This window comes from Sapajus apella, unplaced genomic scaffold (genome assembly GCF_009761245.1).
Source record: "Sapajus apella isolate SASKATOON/1434 unplaced genomic scaffold, GSC_monkey_1.0 scaffold40, whole genome shotgun sequence".
In the NCBI taxonomy this organism is placed as follows: Eukaryota; Metazoa; Chordata; class Mammalia; order Primates; family Cebidae; genus Sapajus; species Sapajus apella.
Window position 1 is genome coordinate 8049718 of NW_022436980.1, and position 20508 is coordinate 8070225.

Sequence of the window (20508 nt, forward strand, 5' to 3'; positions counted from 1 at the left end):
TATTTTGAGTTGATTTTAACTTTGAGTTCTTTCTTAGGATGAAATGCAGCCCTATGCAAGCTACACAGAGAAAAACAATCCTCTCTATGATACTACAAACAAGGTGAAGGTATCTCAGGCATTACAAAGTGAAGCTGGCACAAGCCTCCATGCTTTATAATTTGTTGGACTCTTGCACCAAACAACAACAACAACACACAAGATACATTATAATTACTGTCTGATTTTCTTACAGTTCCAGAATGAAGACTTATATTGAAATTAGGTTTTCCAAGGTTCTTAGAAGACATTTTAATGAATTTTCATTTATACCCTTGTATAATTGGAGTTTTAGATTCTTAGCTACCAGCTAGTTCTCTGAAGAACTGATATTACAAAGAAAATACATGCTCATGACCAGATATTCAAATTTTGCAGGACAGTAAATAATGAAAACCAAATTTCCTCCAGAAATAACTGAAGAAGGAACAATCATGAACAGTTGCTTGTGTATCCTTTCAGAATATTTTTATGTACATATGACATGTCTATATGCCTATGGTATATGTGTCCATTTATATGTCTATTTATGTATACATACAGATATCTTTGTCAAGGCACCAGTGGGAACAATACACTGCAATACTGTTCTATACATATGAAAACCAAATAATATAAGTCTTAGAGATCATTTTATATCATGACAAGTAGAGCTACCTCATTCTTTTTAATGGCTATATAAAATTCCATTGTATAGTTATATCATTATTTAATTAAACACAACTCTAATGATGGACATTTAGATTCTTTTAGGTTTTGTTTATTTCTTTTAAGTTTTGTTTGTGGCATAAACACCACCACATAGAATGTTTCTTGTGACTATGTCTCTTTTTGTTTGAGTATATCTGTAGGATAATTTTCTTAAGTGGAATTGTCATGTCAAAGGGTTTATAAATTTTAGCATTGACATATATGTCAAATTGTGTCAAATACATATGTCAAATTCCCTCCAACATTGTTTAAATGTGCCCTTCTTTAAATTTCTATTTTAATATCTGTAAGATTCCTGCTTCTACAGTTGCTTTTTCTTTTTAATCAACCAGATTAAATATGATGTGAGATTATAATAAGAATTATACTATTTAATAAAAATGAATTTATATTTTTGGTCATGTTTGTATGAGAGTGAATGCACCTGTGAGAACATTAGCTTCTTCTGAACTCATTATATCACTACAGAGGTGTTGATGTTTGATGCCTAACAGTTTTGCAGATGTGCTACATTGGAATCGTGTATTTTTAGGGTATACATTCTACTGTGATACATTTATTGAATAATGAATGTCTACTGACCATATCAGCAGCAAAATATGCACCATAGAGGACATGGGGCATTATTTATAAGATATGAGCTACATGACAAGAGAGTGGCCATGGGATGGCACGTCCCTCCCCTCCATATTTCTGTAGAGCCAAATATTGGCAATGTGTAATTATTTTTAATATCATGAAATTATTTTTAATTATAAAAAATAAGTCTATTTGCTCCATAGAAGAAAAAAAATTAAAAGGTTTTTTTGTCATGATAGAAATTAAAACAAAATGTATTCATTCTTCAATCATGCCATCTGAGACTTTTAAGACAGCTATTTTCTCTTATATTTTTCTCCCTCTAGACATTTCAGTTACTATGGACTTTAATCCTTAAAAGGATTCTTAGTCTATTTTGGATGTAAAGCTAATCTAATGACACTTGGTACCTGATATTTTGATCAAAACATTTTGACTTGGCCAAAAAACACAGTCCATTAGATTTCTGCATATAAATATGACCAAGCAATGTTCATAAGAGACATGATTACACTGTCCTTGAACTTTATTAATTCTTCATCCAACCCTGGTTGAGCTAAGCCTCATAGTTAGTTAGGTCCAAGACCATCTTTTTAAAAATTACTGATAAAGTAAGACAGTACTATACTTACCTCTTAACTTGATAATGTCAAAACAGGCATGTTAAATGACATCACAGTAAAGACTTCATGATAATTTATGAAAGTTAAGTACTGTATTGTACAGAAAATAATTGTACTAAAATCTCAATTATGGGCTGGAACAAGGGTGAACATTATAATCATATAAAAAATTATACATATTCTCCAAACCCGTGCTAGACCTGTCAAATTAGAAAATCTAGAGATTATACCTGGTAGGTCAGCAAGGTCATCCAGGAAGCAAAGGCTGAGATGGAGTTAGGTGTGATTACTTACACAGTCAATTACATTTTACAAATCTCATTTTATATGTCTCATTTACTGTATTTTCTCCCCACCCCATTTTGTATCTTTTTTTTTGCTTTGCTAGATTTGTCAATTTTCTCTCTGTCTCTGACTCTCTGTCTTTCAACATCTCCAGTTATGTGAAAGTTATTCATCATAATTATACGTCTATTGAGTCTATGCTTCATTTGCAAACTTCTGAAAACAGCTTTACTGAGATATAATTGATATATTTAAGTGTATAGTTTGTTAAATATTGACATATTTAAAATGTACTGTTAGGTATATGTTGACCTAATTTTGCATCTGTAAAGCTATCAGCATAATCAAGATAATAAACTTATCCATCATCCTCCAAAATTTTCTTGTTTCTTTGTGAGCCTGTCCCTACAATCTTCTTGTTTCTCTTCATCCCTCACCTCCAAGACAAGCTCTGATTTGCTTTCTGTAGCTATGCATTAGTTTGCATTTTCTAGAATTTTCCATAAAGAGGATCATACAATAGATTTTTTTTTGGTTGGACTTTTTTTCTCATTATAATTATTTTGAGAAATATGTACACATTGATACTTTATACGTTTTATTGCAAATATTGAATTTTATAACTAAAATTATAAACTAATAATATACAATAAATTATATATTATATAATTATATATTATATAATATATTATATATTATTATATAATATATAATTATATTATATGTTTTATATTTTATAATATATATAATTATAAATGATTTATATAATATATATATTTATTATATATGTTTATAATTTTAGTTATAAAATTCACTATTTGCAATAAAAAGTATAAAGTATCAATGTGTAGATATTTCTTAAAATAATTATGAGAAAAGAAGTCCAACCAAAAAAAAGAAGAAATACCCATCATCTACATTAGGTATTTCTCGTAATGCTATTTCTCCCTTAGCTCCCCACACCCAACAGGCCCTGGTGTGTGATGTTCTCCTCCCTGTGTCCATGTGTTCTCATCGTTCAACTCCCACTTCTGAGTGAGAACATGTGGTGTTTGGTTGCCTGTTCCTGTGATAGTTTGCTGAGAAGGATGGTTTCCAGCTTCATCCATGTCCCTGCAAAGGACATGAATTCATTCTTTTGTATGGCTGCATAGTATTCCATAGTGTATATGTACAACGTTCTTTATCCAGTCCATCATTGATGGGCATTTGGGTGGTTCCAAGTCTTTGCTATTGTGAACAGTGCTTCAATAAACATATGTGTGCATATGTTTATAGTAGAATGACTTATAATCCTTTGGGTACATACCCAGTAATGGGATTGCTGGGTCAATTGGTATTTCTTTTTTTTTTTTTTTTTTAATTTTTTTTTTTTTTTGAGACAGAGTTTCGCTCTTGTTAACCAGGCTGGAGTGCAATGGTGTGATCTTGGCTCACCGCAACCTGGTATTTCTGGTTCTAGATCCTTGAGGAATCACCACACTGTCTTCCACAATGGTTGAACTAATTTACACTCCCACCAACAGTGTAAAAGCATTCCTATTTCTCCACATCCTCTCCAGCATCTGCTGTTTCCTGACTTTTTAATAATCGCCGTTCTAACCAGCATAAAATGGTATCTCACTGTGGTTTGATTTGCATTTCTCTAAGGATCAGTGATGATGAGCATTTTTTTTTTATGTTTGTTGGCCACATAAATGTCTTCTTTTGAGAAGTGTCTGTTCATATCCTTTGCCCATCTTTTGATGGGGTGGTTTGTTTTTTTCTTGTAAATATGTTTAAGTTCCTTGTAGATTCTGGATATTAGTCCTTTGTCAGATGGATAGATCGCAAAATTTTTTTCCCATTCTGTAGGTTGCCACTCTGATGATAGTTTCTTTTGATGTGCAGAAGCTCTTTAGTTTAATTAGATCCCATTTGTCAATTTTGACTTTTTTTGCCATTTCTTTTAGTGTTTTCATCATGAAAACACTAAAAGTCTTTTGCCATGCCTAAGTCCTGAGTGGTATTATCTAGGTTTTGTTCTAGAGTTTTACGGTTTTAGGTCTTACATTTACGTCTTTAATCTATCTTCAGTTAAATTTTGTATAAGATGTAAGGAAGGGGTCCAGCTGCAGTGTTCTGCATATGGCTAGCCAGTTTTCCCAACACTATTTATTAAATAGAGAAGCTTTTCCCCATTGCTTGTTTTTGTCAGGTTTTTCAAAGATCAGATGGTTGTAGATGTGTGGCATGATTTCTGAGGCCTCTGTTCTGATCCATTGATCTATATCTCTGTTTTTGTACAAATATCATGCTGTTTTGATTACTGTAGCTTTGTAGTATAGTTTGAAGTCAGGTAGCGTGATGCCGCCAGGCATTTTTTTTTTTCTTTTGAGATGGAGTCTCTTTCTGTCACCCAGGCTGGAGTACAGTGGTGCCATCTTAGCTCACTGCAACCTCTGCCTCCTGGATTCAAGTGGTTCTCTTGACTCAGCCTCCTGAGTATCTGGGAGTACAGGCATGTGTTGCCAGGCCTGGCTAATTTTTGTATTTTTAGTAGAGACGGGGTTTCACCATGTTGGCCAGGCTCGTCTTGAACTCCTGACCTTGTGATCCACCTGCCTCAGCCTCCCAAAGTGCTGGGATTATAGGTGTGAGCCACCTCATCCAGCCTCCTCGTGCTTTGTTCTTTTTGCTTAGGATTGTCTTGGCTATATGGGCTCTTTTTCAGTTCCATACAAAATTTAAAGTAATTTTTTCTAATTCACTGAAGAAAGTCAACAGTAGCTTGATGGGTATAGCACTGAATCTATAAATTACTTTGGGCAGTATGGCGATTTTCATAATATTGATTCTTCCTATCCATGAGCATGGAATGTTTTTCCATTTGTTTGTGTCCTCATTATTTCCTTGAGCAGCGTTTTGTCGTTCTCCTTGAAGAGGTCCTTCACATCCCTTGTAAGTTGTATTTCTAGGTATTTTATTCTCTTTGTAGCAATTGTGAATGGGAGTTCACTCATGATTTGGCTATTTGTCTATTATTGGCATATAGGAATGCTTGTGATTTTTGCACATTGATCGTGTATCCTGAGACTTTGCTGAAGTTGCTTATCAGCTTAAGGAGATTTGGGGCTGAGATGATGAGGTTTTCTAAATATACAACCATGTCATCTGCAAACAGAGGCAATTTGACTTTCTTTCTTCCTATATGAATATTCTATATATCCTTCTCTTGCCTGATTGTCCTGGCCAGAACTTCCAATACTATGTTGAATAGGAATGGTGAAAGAGGATATCCTTGTGTTGTGCCAGTTTTCAAAGAGAGTGCTTCCAGCTTTTACCCATTCAGTGTTATACTGGCTGTGGGTTTTTCATAAACAGCTCTTATTATTTTAAGATACATTCCAACGATACCTAGTTTATTGAGAGTTTCTAGAGTGAAGGGATGTTCAATTTTATCGAAGACCTTTTCTGCATTTATTGAGATAATCATGTGGTTTTTGACAGTGGTACTGTTTGGATTATTATTATGTGATGGATTACGTTTATTGATTTGTGTATGTTGAAGCAGCCTTGCATCCCTCGGATGAAGACCAGTTGATTGTTGTGGATATGCTTTTTGATGTGCTGCTGGATTTGGTTTACCAGTATTTTATTGAGGATTTTCACCCTGATGTTCATCAGAGATGTTGACCTGAAATTTTCTTTTTTTGTTGTGTCTCTGGTAGGTTTTGGTATCAGGATGATGCTGGCCTCATAAAATGAGTTGGGGGGACTACCTCCTCTCTATTCTTTGGGATAGTTTCAGCAGGAATAGTACCAGCTCCTCTTTGTACCTTTGGTAGAATTCAGCTGGAACCTGTCTGGTCCTAGGCTTTTTTATTTTTTGGTTGGAAGGCTATAATTAGTGTTTCAATTTTGGAACTTACTAGTCTATTATTCAGGGATTTGACTTCTTTCTGTTTTAGTCTTGGGAGCATGTATGTGTCCAGGAATTTATTTATTTCTTCTAGATTTTCTAGTTTATTTGCATATAGGTATTTACAGTATTATCTGATGGTAGTTTGTGTTTCTGTGAGATCAGTGGTGATATCCCCCTTATCATTTTTTATTGTGTCCATTTCTTCTCTCTTTTCTTATTAGTCTGCCTAGTGGTCTCTCTATTTTTTTTAATATTTTCAAAAAACCAGTTCTTGGATTCATTGATTTTTTTTAAAGGATTTTTCGTGTCTCTGTCTCCTTAAGTTATTCTCTTTTTGTCTTGTGAACGGCCATTGCATTAGTCAGGGTTCTCTAGAGGTACAGAACTAATAGGATACATGTATATATCAGAGTGTATTAAGGAGAATTGGCTCACATGGTCACAAGATGAAGTCCCACAATAGACTGTCTGCAAGTTGAGGAGGTAGGAAGCCAGTAGTGGCTCAATTCAAGTCCAAAAGTCTCAAAAGTAGGGAATTCGACTATGCAGGCTTTGGTCTGTGGATGAAGGCCCGAGGGCCTCTGGCAAACCATTGGTGTAACTTCAAGAGTCCAAAGGATGAAGATCCTGGAGTATGATGTTCAAGGGCAGGAAGCATCCAGCACAAGAGAAAGATGAAAGCCAGAAGACTTAGCAAGCCAGCTTATCTCACTTTCTTCCACCTGCTTTGCTCTAACTGTGCTGGCAGCTGACTGGATGGTGCCCACCCACATTGGGGGTGGGTCTTCCTCTGCCAGTCTACTGACTCAAATGTTAACCTCCTCTGACAACACCCTCACAGACACACCTAGAAACAATACTTTATCAGCTATTTAGGCATCCTTCAATCCAATCAAGTTGACACCTAATATTAATCATCATAGCCACCTTCATGTTCACATGACATTTCCCCTGTGTATATGTCTGCCTCCAAATTCCCCCTTTATATAAGGATTCTTATCATATTAGACTAGGGCCCACCCTAATGACTTCATTTTAACTTGATTATCCCTAAAGTGACCCTGTCTGAAGTATTAGGAGCTAGGACTTCAACGTGTAAATGTTAGGGGAACACAATTCAATCCATAACAAATGTATCACCTTTACATTTGTCTTCATTCATTATAGCAGCGAATACCTTTCTTCCAGCTATAAAATTACCATCACAGATCCCCTGTTTCATGTAAGAAGATCATCTCTATGACTATTGGTTTGGAGCAAATATTACTAAGAGTCACTTGAAGATTTTCGTATCTATCTTCATCAGGGATATTGGGCTGTAGTTTTCTTGTGGTATCTTGTTCTGATTTTGACATCAAGGTAATGCTGGCCTCATAAAATCAGTTTGGAAGTGCTCTTTCCTACTCAAGATTTTGAAGGAGTTTGAGAACAACTGGTATACATTATCTGTTAGATGTTAGGTACATTCTTCCAGTGAAGGCATCAGGCCTTGGGCCTTTCTTTGTTGGGAGTTTTCTGATTCCGACTTTAATCTTATTAATTATAAGTCTTTCTATTACTTTATAATTGAGTCTTGGTAGGTGGTATGTTTCTAAGAATGTGTTCATTTCTTGTAGGTTATATAGCTTGTTGGCATAAAATTGTTCATAGTCTCCTATAATCTTTTTATTTCTATGGCAACAGTTGGAATGTTTCCCCTTTATTTCTGATTTTGTCTTTTCTTTTTTTCTTAGCCTAAAGGCTTGTGAATTTTATGTTTCAAAAAGCCAACCTTAGTTTCATTGATGTTTTTCTATTGTTATTCTATCTGTGTTTTGTTTATTTCTGCTCTAATCTTTATCATTTCCTTCTTCTGATAACTTTGGGTTTAATTCGTTATTATCCTGGCTCCTTGGGGTGTAGAGTTAGTTTTTTATTTGTGGTTTTTCTTCTTTTTAATGTAGGGATTCATTGCTATAAACTTCCCTTTTACTACTGTTTTTGCTGTATTTCAGGAGTTTTGGTATGTTGTACGTGTCAGGTGTTTTTTATATCCCCTTTTATTTTTTGACCCACTGATTGTCTGAAAAAGCATTATTTAATTTCCATGTATTTATGAACTTTCATCAACATACAAAAATCAGTTGCATTTCTATACACTAATAACAAACTATCTGAAAATAAAATGAGAAAAAATCCTATTTACAACAGCATCCAAAAATAAAATACTTATAAATAAGCTTATCTAAGCAAGTGAAATACTTGTTCACTGAAAATTACAAAACATTGATGAAAGAAATTAAAGACAGAAACAAATGGAAAGACATTCTGTGTTCATGGATTGGAAGGCTTAATATTGTTACCATGTTTATTCTACCTGCTATGATTTTCATGTTTGTATCCCCTCCAAAACTCATGTTGAAACTTAATCTTCAATGCAACAGCATTAAGAGGAGGGGTCCTTCAGAAGTGATTAGGCTATGAAGGCTTCACCCTCATGAATGAACTACTGCCTTATTAAAGAGGTAGATGGGGCAAGTTTGCCCACAACAGACCTACTCTGCAGAGGATGCATCAAGAAGGCATTGTTTTTGGAGTACACAGTAGCACTCATCAGACACCTAATCTACTGGTGCCTTAATCTTGAACTTCTCAGCCTTCAGAACTGTGAGAAATAGATTTCTTTTGTTTGCAAATTACTCAATCTGTGGTATTTTGTCATAGCTGTAAAATAGGCTATGACACTACAAAGATCTATAGATTCAATTCAATCCTTATCAAAATTCCATGACACTTTTACAGAGATAGAAAATCAATTATAAAATTCGTATGGAACCACAAAAGACCTTAAGCAGCCAAGAATAAACATGGAGTCATTACACTTCCTTGTATCAAAATATACTACAAAGCTACAGTAATTTTATTTTATATTTTGAGACGGAGTTTTGTTCTTGTTGCCCAGGCTGGAATGCAGTAGCATGATCTCAACTCACCACAATCTCTGCCTCCTGGGTTCAAGTAATTCTCCTGCCTCAGCCTCCTAAGTAGCTGGGATTACAGGCATGCAGCACCATGCCTGGCTAATTTTGTATTTTTAGTAGAGACTGGGCTTTGTCATGTTGGCCAGGCTGGTCTCAAACTCCTGATCTCAGGTGATCCACCTGCCTCGGCCTTCCAAAGTGCTGTGATTACAGGCGTGAGCCACCATGCCTGGCCAAAGTTAACAGCAATTAAAACAGTATGCTACTGGCATACAGACATATATACACTAGCATAACAGAATAGAGGCCCTAGAAATAAATTTATGCATATATGGTCAATTGATCTTCAACTAGGTTTCCAAGAATACACAATAGGGACAGTCTCTTCAACAATTGATATTGGAGAAATTGAATATTCCTACATAAAAGAATAAAATTAGGCCTTTAACTTATAGCCTACACAAAAATCAACTCAAAATAGAGGGTGGGCAAGATATGGAGGATAGAACTGCTTTGTTCTTTCATTAAAAATCCCAATTTCACCTTCAAATGTGCGGAGGAATTATCTATTTGAAGACAAGAATCTGATCCTGGTGATAATTATATAGTCTAGAAAGTTAACAGATGTGCACAGTTTTATCCACCTTTTTCATACAAAATTATCACTAACCATTCCTTTTGTCTAGCCAAACTGAAATGAGTACGAACCACTGAAAGTAGGTGGGGCGAACACACAGGAAAATCCAAGGGCAGGATTATTGTGTGGTCAGGAAGATGTAAGGAGAATTTATGGGTAGAAAGTTCAGCATTTTCTATCTTTACCTTTGTAACCCACATAGCAACCATGAGTTTGCAGAAGAAAAGAGCATATCCTAAATCCCTTTAGCCAAAAAACAAACTGAACAAAGAGATGGGAAGAGCTATTTAGTAGATATTATGAAGTAGAAGAGGCTAATATGGTCATTTAGGTGAAGAATTATTTGTATTTTGGTCTTTTTTTTTTTGTATTATGAGCATGTTACTTTTAAATACTTTCTGCCTCAGTGATTTCTGTGTTAAAGTGCATACCCCTTTTACTTCTTTCATAAACCACACAACAAAATACCAACAAATATACATAGACACACATACAAAATGCAATACAAAGTAAGGAAAAATTACTTATGAAAAGATCTTTGTTTCTCTCCTGGTTCTTCTTCTACTGTATCATTAATTGACTTAGGATAAGTTTCTTAGCCTGTTGGAATCTCTACTTCCTTATCTATAAAAAGGTATGATTATACATTCCTCATAAGAACCATTTTGACAGTATCTGGGACATAGTTCAACCAATTACAATTGGATCTGAATCATGGGTGAAGTATACATGCTTCTCTTGAAATAAGTAAATGTATAAAAGCACAAAGCAGAAAATTCAGTCATTATCAGCTCAACTGTGCAAACAGGAAATGCTTCTTTTTAAGTTGCTCATGAACCAGAAACACAATCATCTAGAAGAGAAGGGGATTTCTCATCAGTGCTAATGAAGCAGAGCAGGAGAAGTAAAATACTACAACTAGGCCTATTATAAAGTAGAAGAAAACATGGAGACAAGGATAGGGAAAAAATAGAAGAAACTCCCTTTGGAAGATGGATTCAGCTTTGGGGATATTGTTCACAATTTTTTTTTTTCATAGCTGGTAAGTCTGTTGGCCAAGTTGGGGGGAGGTTGAGGGGTGTTGGGTGAAGTAGAGAAAAAAAATCATAATTAGAAAAATACATTAGAATATTTTTTCAGTAGAAATACTTTCACTAGAATACTTTTTCATGTCCTTAAACATACTCAGTTTTATTCTTCTCTTTCTTGTTTTTGTGGCCAAGAAGTTCAGAATAGTCTTTGGGTGGGGGCCTACTGTTCTGCATTTCTAACAAGCTTTCACGTGCTGCTGCTGCTGCTGATGATGATGATCTGTCAAGCACATTTGAAATAGCAAGGCTTTAAGGAAGTCTTGTTATTTGAAAAGAGTCTTGTGACTTTGTGATAATTCTTAGAGCATGTCTTTGCACCATTAAAAGAAGAAAGTTGGCTTCACTCCCAGGATGGAAAGCTGGTTCAACATGCACAAATCCATAAAAGTAATTCATCATATAAACACAACAAAAGACAAAAACCACATGATTATCTCAATAGATGCAGAAAAGACTTTCAATAAAACTCAAGATCTTTCTTTATGTCAAAAACTCCCAGTAAATTGGGAGTTTTGAAGGAACATACCTCAAAATGATAAGAGCTATTTATCACAAACCATAGCCAATATCATACTGAAGGAGGAAAAATGTGGAAGCATTCCCCTTGAAAAGTGGCACAAGACAAGGGTGCCCTCTTTCACCAATCTTATTCAACATAATATTGGACGTTCTGTCCAGGGCAATCAGGCAAGAGGAAAAAATAAAGCATATTCAAATAGTAGGAGAGGAAGTCAAATTATCTTTTTTTGCATATGACATGATTTTATTTCTAGAAAACCCCATTTACTTAGCCCGAAAGCTTAAGCTTATAAGCAACTTCAGCAAAGTTTCAGTATACAAAATCAATGTGCAGAAGTCACAAACCTTCCTATACACCAAAAGCAGACAAGCAGAGAGCCAAATTATGAATAAACTCCCATTCACAATTGCCACAAAAATGATAAAATACCTAGGAATATAGCTAACAAGGGAAGTGAAGGACCTCTTCAAGGAGAACTGCTCAAGGAAATTAAAGAGGACACAAGCAGATGGAATAACAGTCCATGCTTACGGATAGGAAGGAAGAATCAATATTGTGAAAATGGCTATACTGTCCAAAGTAATTTATAGATTTAATGCTATTCCCATTAAACTACCATTTACATTCTTCAGGAATGGGACATAGTTCAATAAATTACAATTGGATCTGAATCATGGGTCAAACATTCATGCTTCTCTTGAAATAAGTAAATGTATAAAAGCACAAAGCAGTTATGGGGGGTTTGACACAGCTCTGAATCTAAAGAGCTTTTATTTCCTGTAAACTTCTAATGAATAAGAACTAGGGCCTGATTCTCTATTATATTTTCCTTCCCACACTTATATTGGTTTTAGAGCCATAGGTATTTTTCAAAGTTCTTTTTATTCAGCTCACAACATTGGCCATACTATTTTTGGTCATGATCCTACTAATGCCCCATTTCTCCAGATAATCGAGTTGTTGATCTTAGTATGTATAAATTCTAAATAATTGTAGTTCTTTATCCATCATCTGGGTTTTCTGTTACTACAAGAGGACTGACTGGTGCAATCGAACACTAAGCACCCCCTTAGGGGAATCAACAATAATTCCATAGAAATTGTCACGCAGCACCTCAGCCTCTATCATAACACAATCTCTCCAGATTAACATTTTTAATTTTGGGGACCATTCTTTACTTTATTTGCATTAAGGTTTTGATGGCCAGAATATTGTTGCTTTATTTCCTAAATTATTATAAAAAATACTAAGGCCAGAGATCATTAAACGGAGGAAAGAATATATGCCCAATGTGTGAAACTTTCTTTCACTTCTATCCCAAACTCAGAAAGACTCACTTTAATCATGATAACCATCATCATGATTCCCATAATAGGCTGTCCTGTTTCCTTCAGGTTTTCCTCCACTATTTGTGACAGCTTCTTTAATTTGACCGCAAGTCAGTGATGATATTTGGTGTGTTATTCTCTTGGGAGAAGTACTCCACCTCAATGTTAGTCTCGCCATCACTGCCAGTGGGGTGGGGGTGCTCTGCAAGTCTCTTTTTTGGTATTTGGCTTATAGTAGAGCTTTAAATGTCTGGATGGTACCCCCACCGGTTGTTGATTTGGACCTGCAGAAATACAAGCAAATCCTCTCCTCCAGGTTATTACCTCTTTCCCAATTCTTTGTGAGTGGCTCTCGCCACCCAGATCAATTGCCTTACGGTTTCGTCCTTGGTTTGTTTCTTCAGGTGTTGTTCAGTAACTAAATTTTCTAAAGCCTCCAATTTTTCTTTTGTCAGCAGCCATTGCTTTATCCATATAGGTTTGTTTGTCACCCATTTCAAAGCGATAGGCTCTGGAGGCTCAACAATGGCCACCTTCAAAAAGAATATTCTAAATCCTGGTGATAATTTTGTCCTTTAATTTCTAAAAATTCCTTTGGGCTCTGCAAATTTTCTTCCAATCTCATCCCAGGCACATAGCTCTTATCCTGCATTGTTTGATGTCCTTGGAGGGGAGGCTACATGATTGTTCAGGTATTAAAACCTGAGCTCCCCATTGCTCTAACAAATCTCTTCCCCTCAAGTTAGCAGGGATTTGCATCACCATAGGCTGAATAGTTCCAAGCTGTCCCTCAGGCCCCACGCAGGTTAAAATGTGACTACTTTGATACACTTCAGAGGCCTGCCCCACTTCAAGCACATTGAACTGGGCATTTTCCATGGGCCAAGAAAGGGGCCAATGTTGGAAAATAATAGAAACATCTGCTCCAGTATCTACCAACCCTCTAAATTTCTTTCCTTGAATCGTAATCTCACATGTAGGATGTTTACCAGTAATTTGATTTAACCAATATGCTGCTCTGTCTTGTTTGTTTGTACCTCCAAGTCCTCTCTTTCTAATTTCACCTCCTCCTGTTTTTCATATGGTGTACCTAAAAGCTGTGCTATGCGTTCCCCAGGCTCATCACTCCAGGGAACAGAAGAAGACACTACAATTTGAATTTCCCCTATAAAGTCAACATCAATAACTCCTATATGAACTCTAACTCCTTGGGCATCAAGATTAAATCTTTCTAGAAGTATACTCACAGTTCTGGGGGCGGGCAAAGGGCCACAAACCCCTGTAGATATTTTTTGCGGTGGCTCTCCTGGTAAAATGCTTATCCTTTGAGAGCTGCGCAAATCTACTGCTGCATTCCGAGCCGTGGGGGGACAAGCATTGTATTGGAATGAGGGAATAGCTCCTATTGGATAGGCCCTGGTTTGGATCGGCCCTAGGCGGGTCCCTCAACCCGTTTCCTGAAATCAGCTCTATCGGAATCAGCTGGTAAGAAATAGCTACGTTCTTTAATAATGCTAGCATAAGCGGAGACTCAGGCCCATACTGGCTAATGGCCTGCTTAAACTCCTTCAGCAGTTTGAAGGGAAGAGGTTCAAAAGCAACCCATACTTGCCCTTGCTGATCTTGAGAGTGTACAACAACTGGAAATTGCCCTGCCACCTAATCTCCCTCTTTTCTCACTTGAATTCTGGCCTGGGTGAAACCAGTTACCGTAATTCTAGGAATACAAACGTCTGAAGTGGTTACCGTAGTTCTAGGAATACAAACGCCAACGGAAGCAGGGTAGAAATATTGGGAGGACCTGGCAAGGTCCTGATGGGACAAGATACTGATGGGGAGGCTAACGGGCACCACTTTTCCTCATTTAAGTTTTCATCTTTTTGCTCTATAATTTTTTTACATACTTTATCACACTCCTCCTCTCCTGAATCTTCTCCTGAATTGTCTTCCTCCTCCTTCAGTCTGAAACAGCTCCAGGGCAAAACACACGAAAGCTGCCTGCCTGGGGTAGTTGCCACTAACAGAAACTCTCTCCTCAACAGCAGGGCCTCAGCACACTTACATGCTTCTGAGAATAGGCTCTCCCCAACCAATGTGGCCACTGCTGCTGCCACTTGAGCATGCCACCCTGTGTCATGGGGATTCCTCTGATCCTCCCACCACAGCCTACACCTGTGCAGGCCTAAGGACAGGCAGGTTCTACCTGGTGCTGTCCCTCCTAGTACCTTATACTCAAACTATCAAAAGTTAAAGAGAAAGAGAGAATTGTAAAACAGCAAGATAAAAGTGTCAAGTCACATATAATGGAATCCCCGTCAGACTACCAGTGAATTTCTCAGCAGAACCTTACAGGCCAGATGAGACTGGAATGATATATTAAAAGGAGGAGGGGGAACAAAAAAAACTCCTGCCAATTAAGAATATTATACCAAGCAGTTATCCTTTATAAATGAAGAAAAATAAAGTTTTCTGAGACACAAAAAATGCTGAGAAAATTTGTTACCATTAGGTCAGCTCTACAAGAAATGTTTAAGGTAGTTTTACACCTGGAAGTAAAAGAATGATTTTTACCATCATGAAAACACATGAAAGTATAAAACTCACTGGTAGAACATACACACAAATAAGGCAGAGAACTCAAACGTTATCACTACGGAAAACCACCAAACCACGATAATAAACAACACAAGAGAAAGGAACAAAGGATATGCAAAAGAACCAGAAAACAATTTTTAAAATGACAGGAATAAGTCCTCATATTTGAATCGTAATCTTGAATGTAAATGGATTAAATACTTAAAAGATATAGACTGAATTTTTTTTAAAAAATCTATGCTGCCTCTTAAAAAACTCGCTTCACCTGTACAGATACAGAATGAATGAATAGAAAATGATGTTCCAGGCACATGGAAGCCAAAAGTCAGTGGGAATAACTATTCTTATATCAAATAAAGCAGACTTCAATCCAAAAATAGTAAAAGGAGACAAAGATGTCATTATATAATGATAAAGGGGACAATTCAGCAAGAGCATGTAACAATTCTAAATATATATGCACCTAATACCAGAACACCCAGATATATAAGGTAAATATTATTAGACTTAAAGAGAGAAATAAATTGCAATACAATAAGAGTTGGGGACTTCAACACCCCACTCACAGACTTGAACAGATTATTTACACAAAAAAAATCAACAAATAAACACTGAATCTAAACTATGTCACAGACCAAATGGACTTAACAGATATTTACAGAACATTTTATTCAACAACTACAGAAAGCACATTTTTCTCATCAGCACATGGAATCTTCTCCGGAATAGCTCATGTGTTAGGTCACAAAACAAGTCTGAACAAATTTTAAAAGTCAAAATCATATTAATTAACTTCTGAGACCACAATGGGATTAAACTAGAAATCAATAACAGGAGGAAATTTGCAAAGGTTTGAATATATGAAAATGAAACAACATGCTTCTGAGTGGCCATTGCATCGATGAAGGCACTAAGAAGAAAATAAAATAATTCTTTAAACAAATGAAAATGAAAACATGACCTGCCAAAACTTCTGAGAAACAGCAAAAGCAGTACTAAGAGAGAAGTTTATAGCAATAAATGGCTACATTTACAAAGTAAAAAGACTTCAAATAAACAATGTAACAATGAACCTCAAGGAACAAAAAAAGCAAGAACAAACCAAACTCAAAATTTGTAGAAGGAAAGAAATAATAAAAATCAGAGCATAACTAAATAGTGACTAAAAAAATACAAAAGATGAAGTGAAAAGTTGGTGTTTTGAAAGATAAACAAAATTAACAAGTCTTTAGCTAGACTAAATAAGAGAGAACAAATAGAAAACTTCAACAAGCCAATAATGAGTAATGAGACCAAAATCGTAGCAAAAACTCTTTCATCCAGAAAAAAAAAAAAAAAAAAAAAAGCCCAGGCCTTGATGGCTTCAATGCTGAATTCTGTCAAACTTATGAAGAAGAATGAACTCGAATTCTTATCAAACTATTCCAAAAAAATTGAAGGCAAGGAAATCCTTCATAACATATTTTATGAGGACAGCATTACCCTGATTGCAAAATCACACAAAGATGTAACACAAAAAAAGAAAGATATACTGGTGAATATCACTGCGGAGCATAGATGCAAAAATCCTCAACAAAATACTCCCAAACTGGATTCAACATCACATTAAAAAGATTAGTCACCATAATCAAGTAAGATTCATCCCAGGGAAGCAGGGATGGTTCAATGTACACAAATCAATAAATGTGATACATCATATTAACAGACCCAAGAAAAAAAAATGACTATTTCAATAGATGTTGAGAAGGCATTTGATAAAATTTGACATCCCTTTATGATAAATACCCTCATCAATATAGGTATAGAAGAAACATATCTCAAAATAATAAAAGCTATATAGACAAAACCGCAGCTAACATTGTATTGAATGGGGATACACTGAAAGCTTTTTCTCTAGTGACTGAAATAAAAGAAGAATGCCCACTTTCAACACTTTCATTCACCATAACACTGGAACTCCTGTAGAGAGCAATTAGGAAAGAAAAAGAAATAGCATAGAGATAGGAAAGGAAGTAGTCAAATTAACTTTGTTTGCAGACAATATTATCTTATACCTAGAAAAAACTAAAGACTCCACCAAGAAACTGTTGGAACTGATAAACATATTCAGTAAAGTTGCAGGATACAAAATCGACATAAAAAAATCAGTAGTGTTTACATATTCCAATAGTGAACAATCTGAAAAAGAAATGAAGAAAGAAATTCAATTAATAAGAGCTACAAAAAATTTAAAATATGCTGCAATTAATATAATCAAAGAAGTAAAAATTTATAAGGGAAACTATAAAACTCTGATAAAAGAAATTGAAAAGGACACACACAAAAATACAAAAAGATTTTATGTTCATGGATTGGAAAAATCAAAATGTCCACACCACCCGAAGCAGTTAAAAAATTCAATACAATCCCTATCAAAATACCAATGGCACTCTTCACATCAATAGAAAAAAATCCTAAAATTTATATTACACCACAAAAGATCCTGAATAGCCAAAGCAACACTGAACAAAAGGAACAAAGCAGGAGCCATCACACTATCTGACTTCAAAATTTACTACAGAGCTATAGTAACCAAAACAGCATGGTGCTGGCATAGAAGCAGACACATAGACCAATGGAAGAGAACAGAGAATGTGGAAACAAATCTATATATGTGCAGTAAACTCATTTTCCACAAAGGTGCCAAGAACATACATTGAAGAAAATATAGCCTTTTCAATAAATGGTGCTGGAAACCTAGATATCCATATATAGAAGAATGAAACTAAATCCATATCTCTCACCATATACAAAAATAAAATCAAAGTGGATTTTATACTTTAAGATCATAAAAGATAAAACTACTAAAAGAAAACATTGGGGAAACTCTCCAGGACATTGGACTGGGCAATGATTTCTTGAGTAATACTTCACAAGCACAGGCAACCAAAGCAAAAATGGACAAATGGTATCATGTCTAGTTAAAAAGCTTCTGCACAGCAAAAGAAACAATTAACAAAGTGAAAAGACACCTAACAGAATGGGAGAAAATATTAGCAAACTATTGATCTAACAAAGGGTTAATAACTAGAATACATAAGGAGTTCAAACAATTCTATAGAAAAAATTAATATTTCAATTCAAAAATGGACAAAAGATCTGAATAGACATTTTTCAAAAGAAGACATACACATGGCAAACAGGCATGTGAAAAGGTGCTCAACATCATTGATTATCAGACAAATGCAAATAAAAACTACATTGAGGTATTATCTCACCCCAGTCAAAATGGCTTTTATCCAAAAGAAAGGCAAATGCTGGCAAAGATGTGGAGAAAATAGAATCCTTATACATTGTTGGTGGGAATGTCAATTTGCACATATGGAGAATGGTTTGGCGAATCTTCAAAAAACTAAAAATAGAGCTACCATATGATCAGTCATTCCACTGCTAGGTATGTACCCCAAAAAAGAGAAGTCAGTATCTCAAAGAGATGTCTGCACTCCCATGTTTATTGCAGCACTACTCACAATAGTCAAGATTTGGAAGCAACCTAAGCACCTGTCAACAGATAAATGAATAAAGAAAATATGGAATGTATAAACAATAGAGTACTATTCATTCAGCCACCAAAAATGATATCCTATCATTTGCAACAATATGGATGGAACTGGAGGTCATTATGTTAAGTGAAATAAGACAGGCACAAAAAAGAGAAACTTTTCATGTTCTCACTTATTTGTTGGAGCTAAAAATTAAAATAGCTGAACTCAAGATGGTAGAGAGTAGAATAATGGTTACTTACCACAGGCTGGCAAAGGTAGTGTGGGGGGTGGTGGAAGGGAAGTGAGGATGGTTAATAGGTACAAAAATATAGTTAGAAAGAATTAATAGGATGTAGTAATTGATAGCACAAAGGCCTGACTATTGTCACCTGTTGTGATTTAAAGATAACAAGAATACAATTAGATTGTTTGTAACACACAGAATAATTCTTGAGATGACGGATACCTCACTTAACCTGATGTGATGATTACACATTGTATGTCTATATCAAAATATCCCTTATACCCCATAAATATATATACCTCCTAGGTACTCACAAAAATTAAAAATTAAAAACATGGTAAAGATGATAAATTTTATATGTATATATTACCTCAATAAAAACCCCAAATTTAAAAAACAGTAGAAAGGTTTCAAATAAGCAACATAATGATGTACCTCAAGGAACTAGAAAAGCAATAATAAGCCAAAGCCAAAATCAGTAGAAGAAAGGAAATAATAAAGATCAAAGCAAACTGAATGAAATGGAGACTAAAAAAATATAAATGATGAACGAAATGAAAAGTTGTTTCTTGAAGAGAGAAATTAAGCTGATAAACTGCTAGTTATATTAACCATGAAAAAAAGAGAGAAGACCCAAATAAACAAAATTAAGAACAGAAAAGAAGACGTTATAGCTGATACTACAGAAATACAAATATCATCAAAGACTATTATGAACAATTATATGCTGACAAACTGGGTAACCTAGAGGAAATAAAGGAATTCCTGAACACATACGTCCTACCAAGATTGGATCAGGATGAAATATAAAACCTGAAGTGACCAATAATGAGTAATGAGATTGAATCAATAATAAAAAATGTCATAGAAAATCCCAGGACTAGATGGTTTCACTGCTGAATGTTACCAAATTTATGAGGAATAATGAAAACCAATTATTATTAAACTATTTCAAAAAATTGAAGGTGAAGGAATTCTTCTTAACTCATTTTATGATGCCAGAATTGCCCTAATTGCAAAACTATACAAGGACAAACCGGAAAGAAAACTATAGGCCAATATCACTGATCAACAGGGACACAAAAATTCTCAACAAAATGCTAGCAAACTAAATCCAACAATACAAAGATAATACATTATAATCAAGTGAGATTTATCTAGTGGGATTTATCCCAGGAATGCATGAATTGTTCAACATATGCAAATCAGTAACTATAATATATCACCTCAACAGAATGAAAGCCTAAAACTTCATGATCATTTCAACAGATGCAGAAAAATCGTTTGATAAAATTCAGCATCTCTTCTGATAAAAACTCAACAAACTAGGCAAAAAAAGAACATACCTCAATATAATAAATGCCATAGATGACAAACATCCAGTTAATATATTGAATGGGGAAAAGCTTAAAGCCTTTTCTCAAAGGATTGAAATTAAATAAGAATGCCCATTTTCACCACTCTTATT

At 35.2% G+C, this 20508-nt stretch overlaps 1 protein-coding gene across 3 annotated transcripts in view; it reads left to right on the forward strand.

Annotated features, from left to right (window-relative positions):
* Positions 1 to 2613, forward strand: part of CD200R1 (CD200 receptor 1) — a 54735-nt gene extending 52122 nt beyond the window's left edge. For all 3 annotated transcript variants that reach the window (XM_032299092.1, XM_032299091.1, XM_032299090.1), the window contains one exon: positions 38 to 2613. In XM_032299092.1, coding sequence (XP_032154983.1) covers positions 38 to 107 — 70 coding nt within the window. In that variant the 3' untranslated portion in view covers positions 108 to 2613. The remainder of the gene's footprint in view (positions 1 to 37) is intronic.
* The last annotated feature ends 17895 nt before the right edge of the window (positions 2614 to 20508 follow it).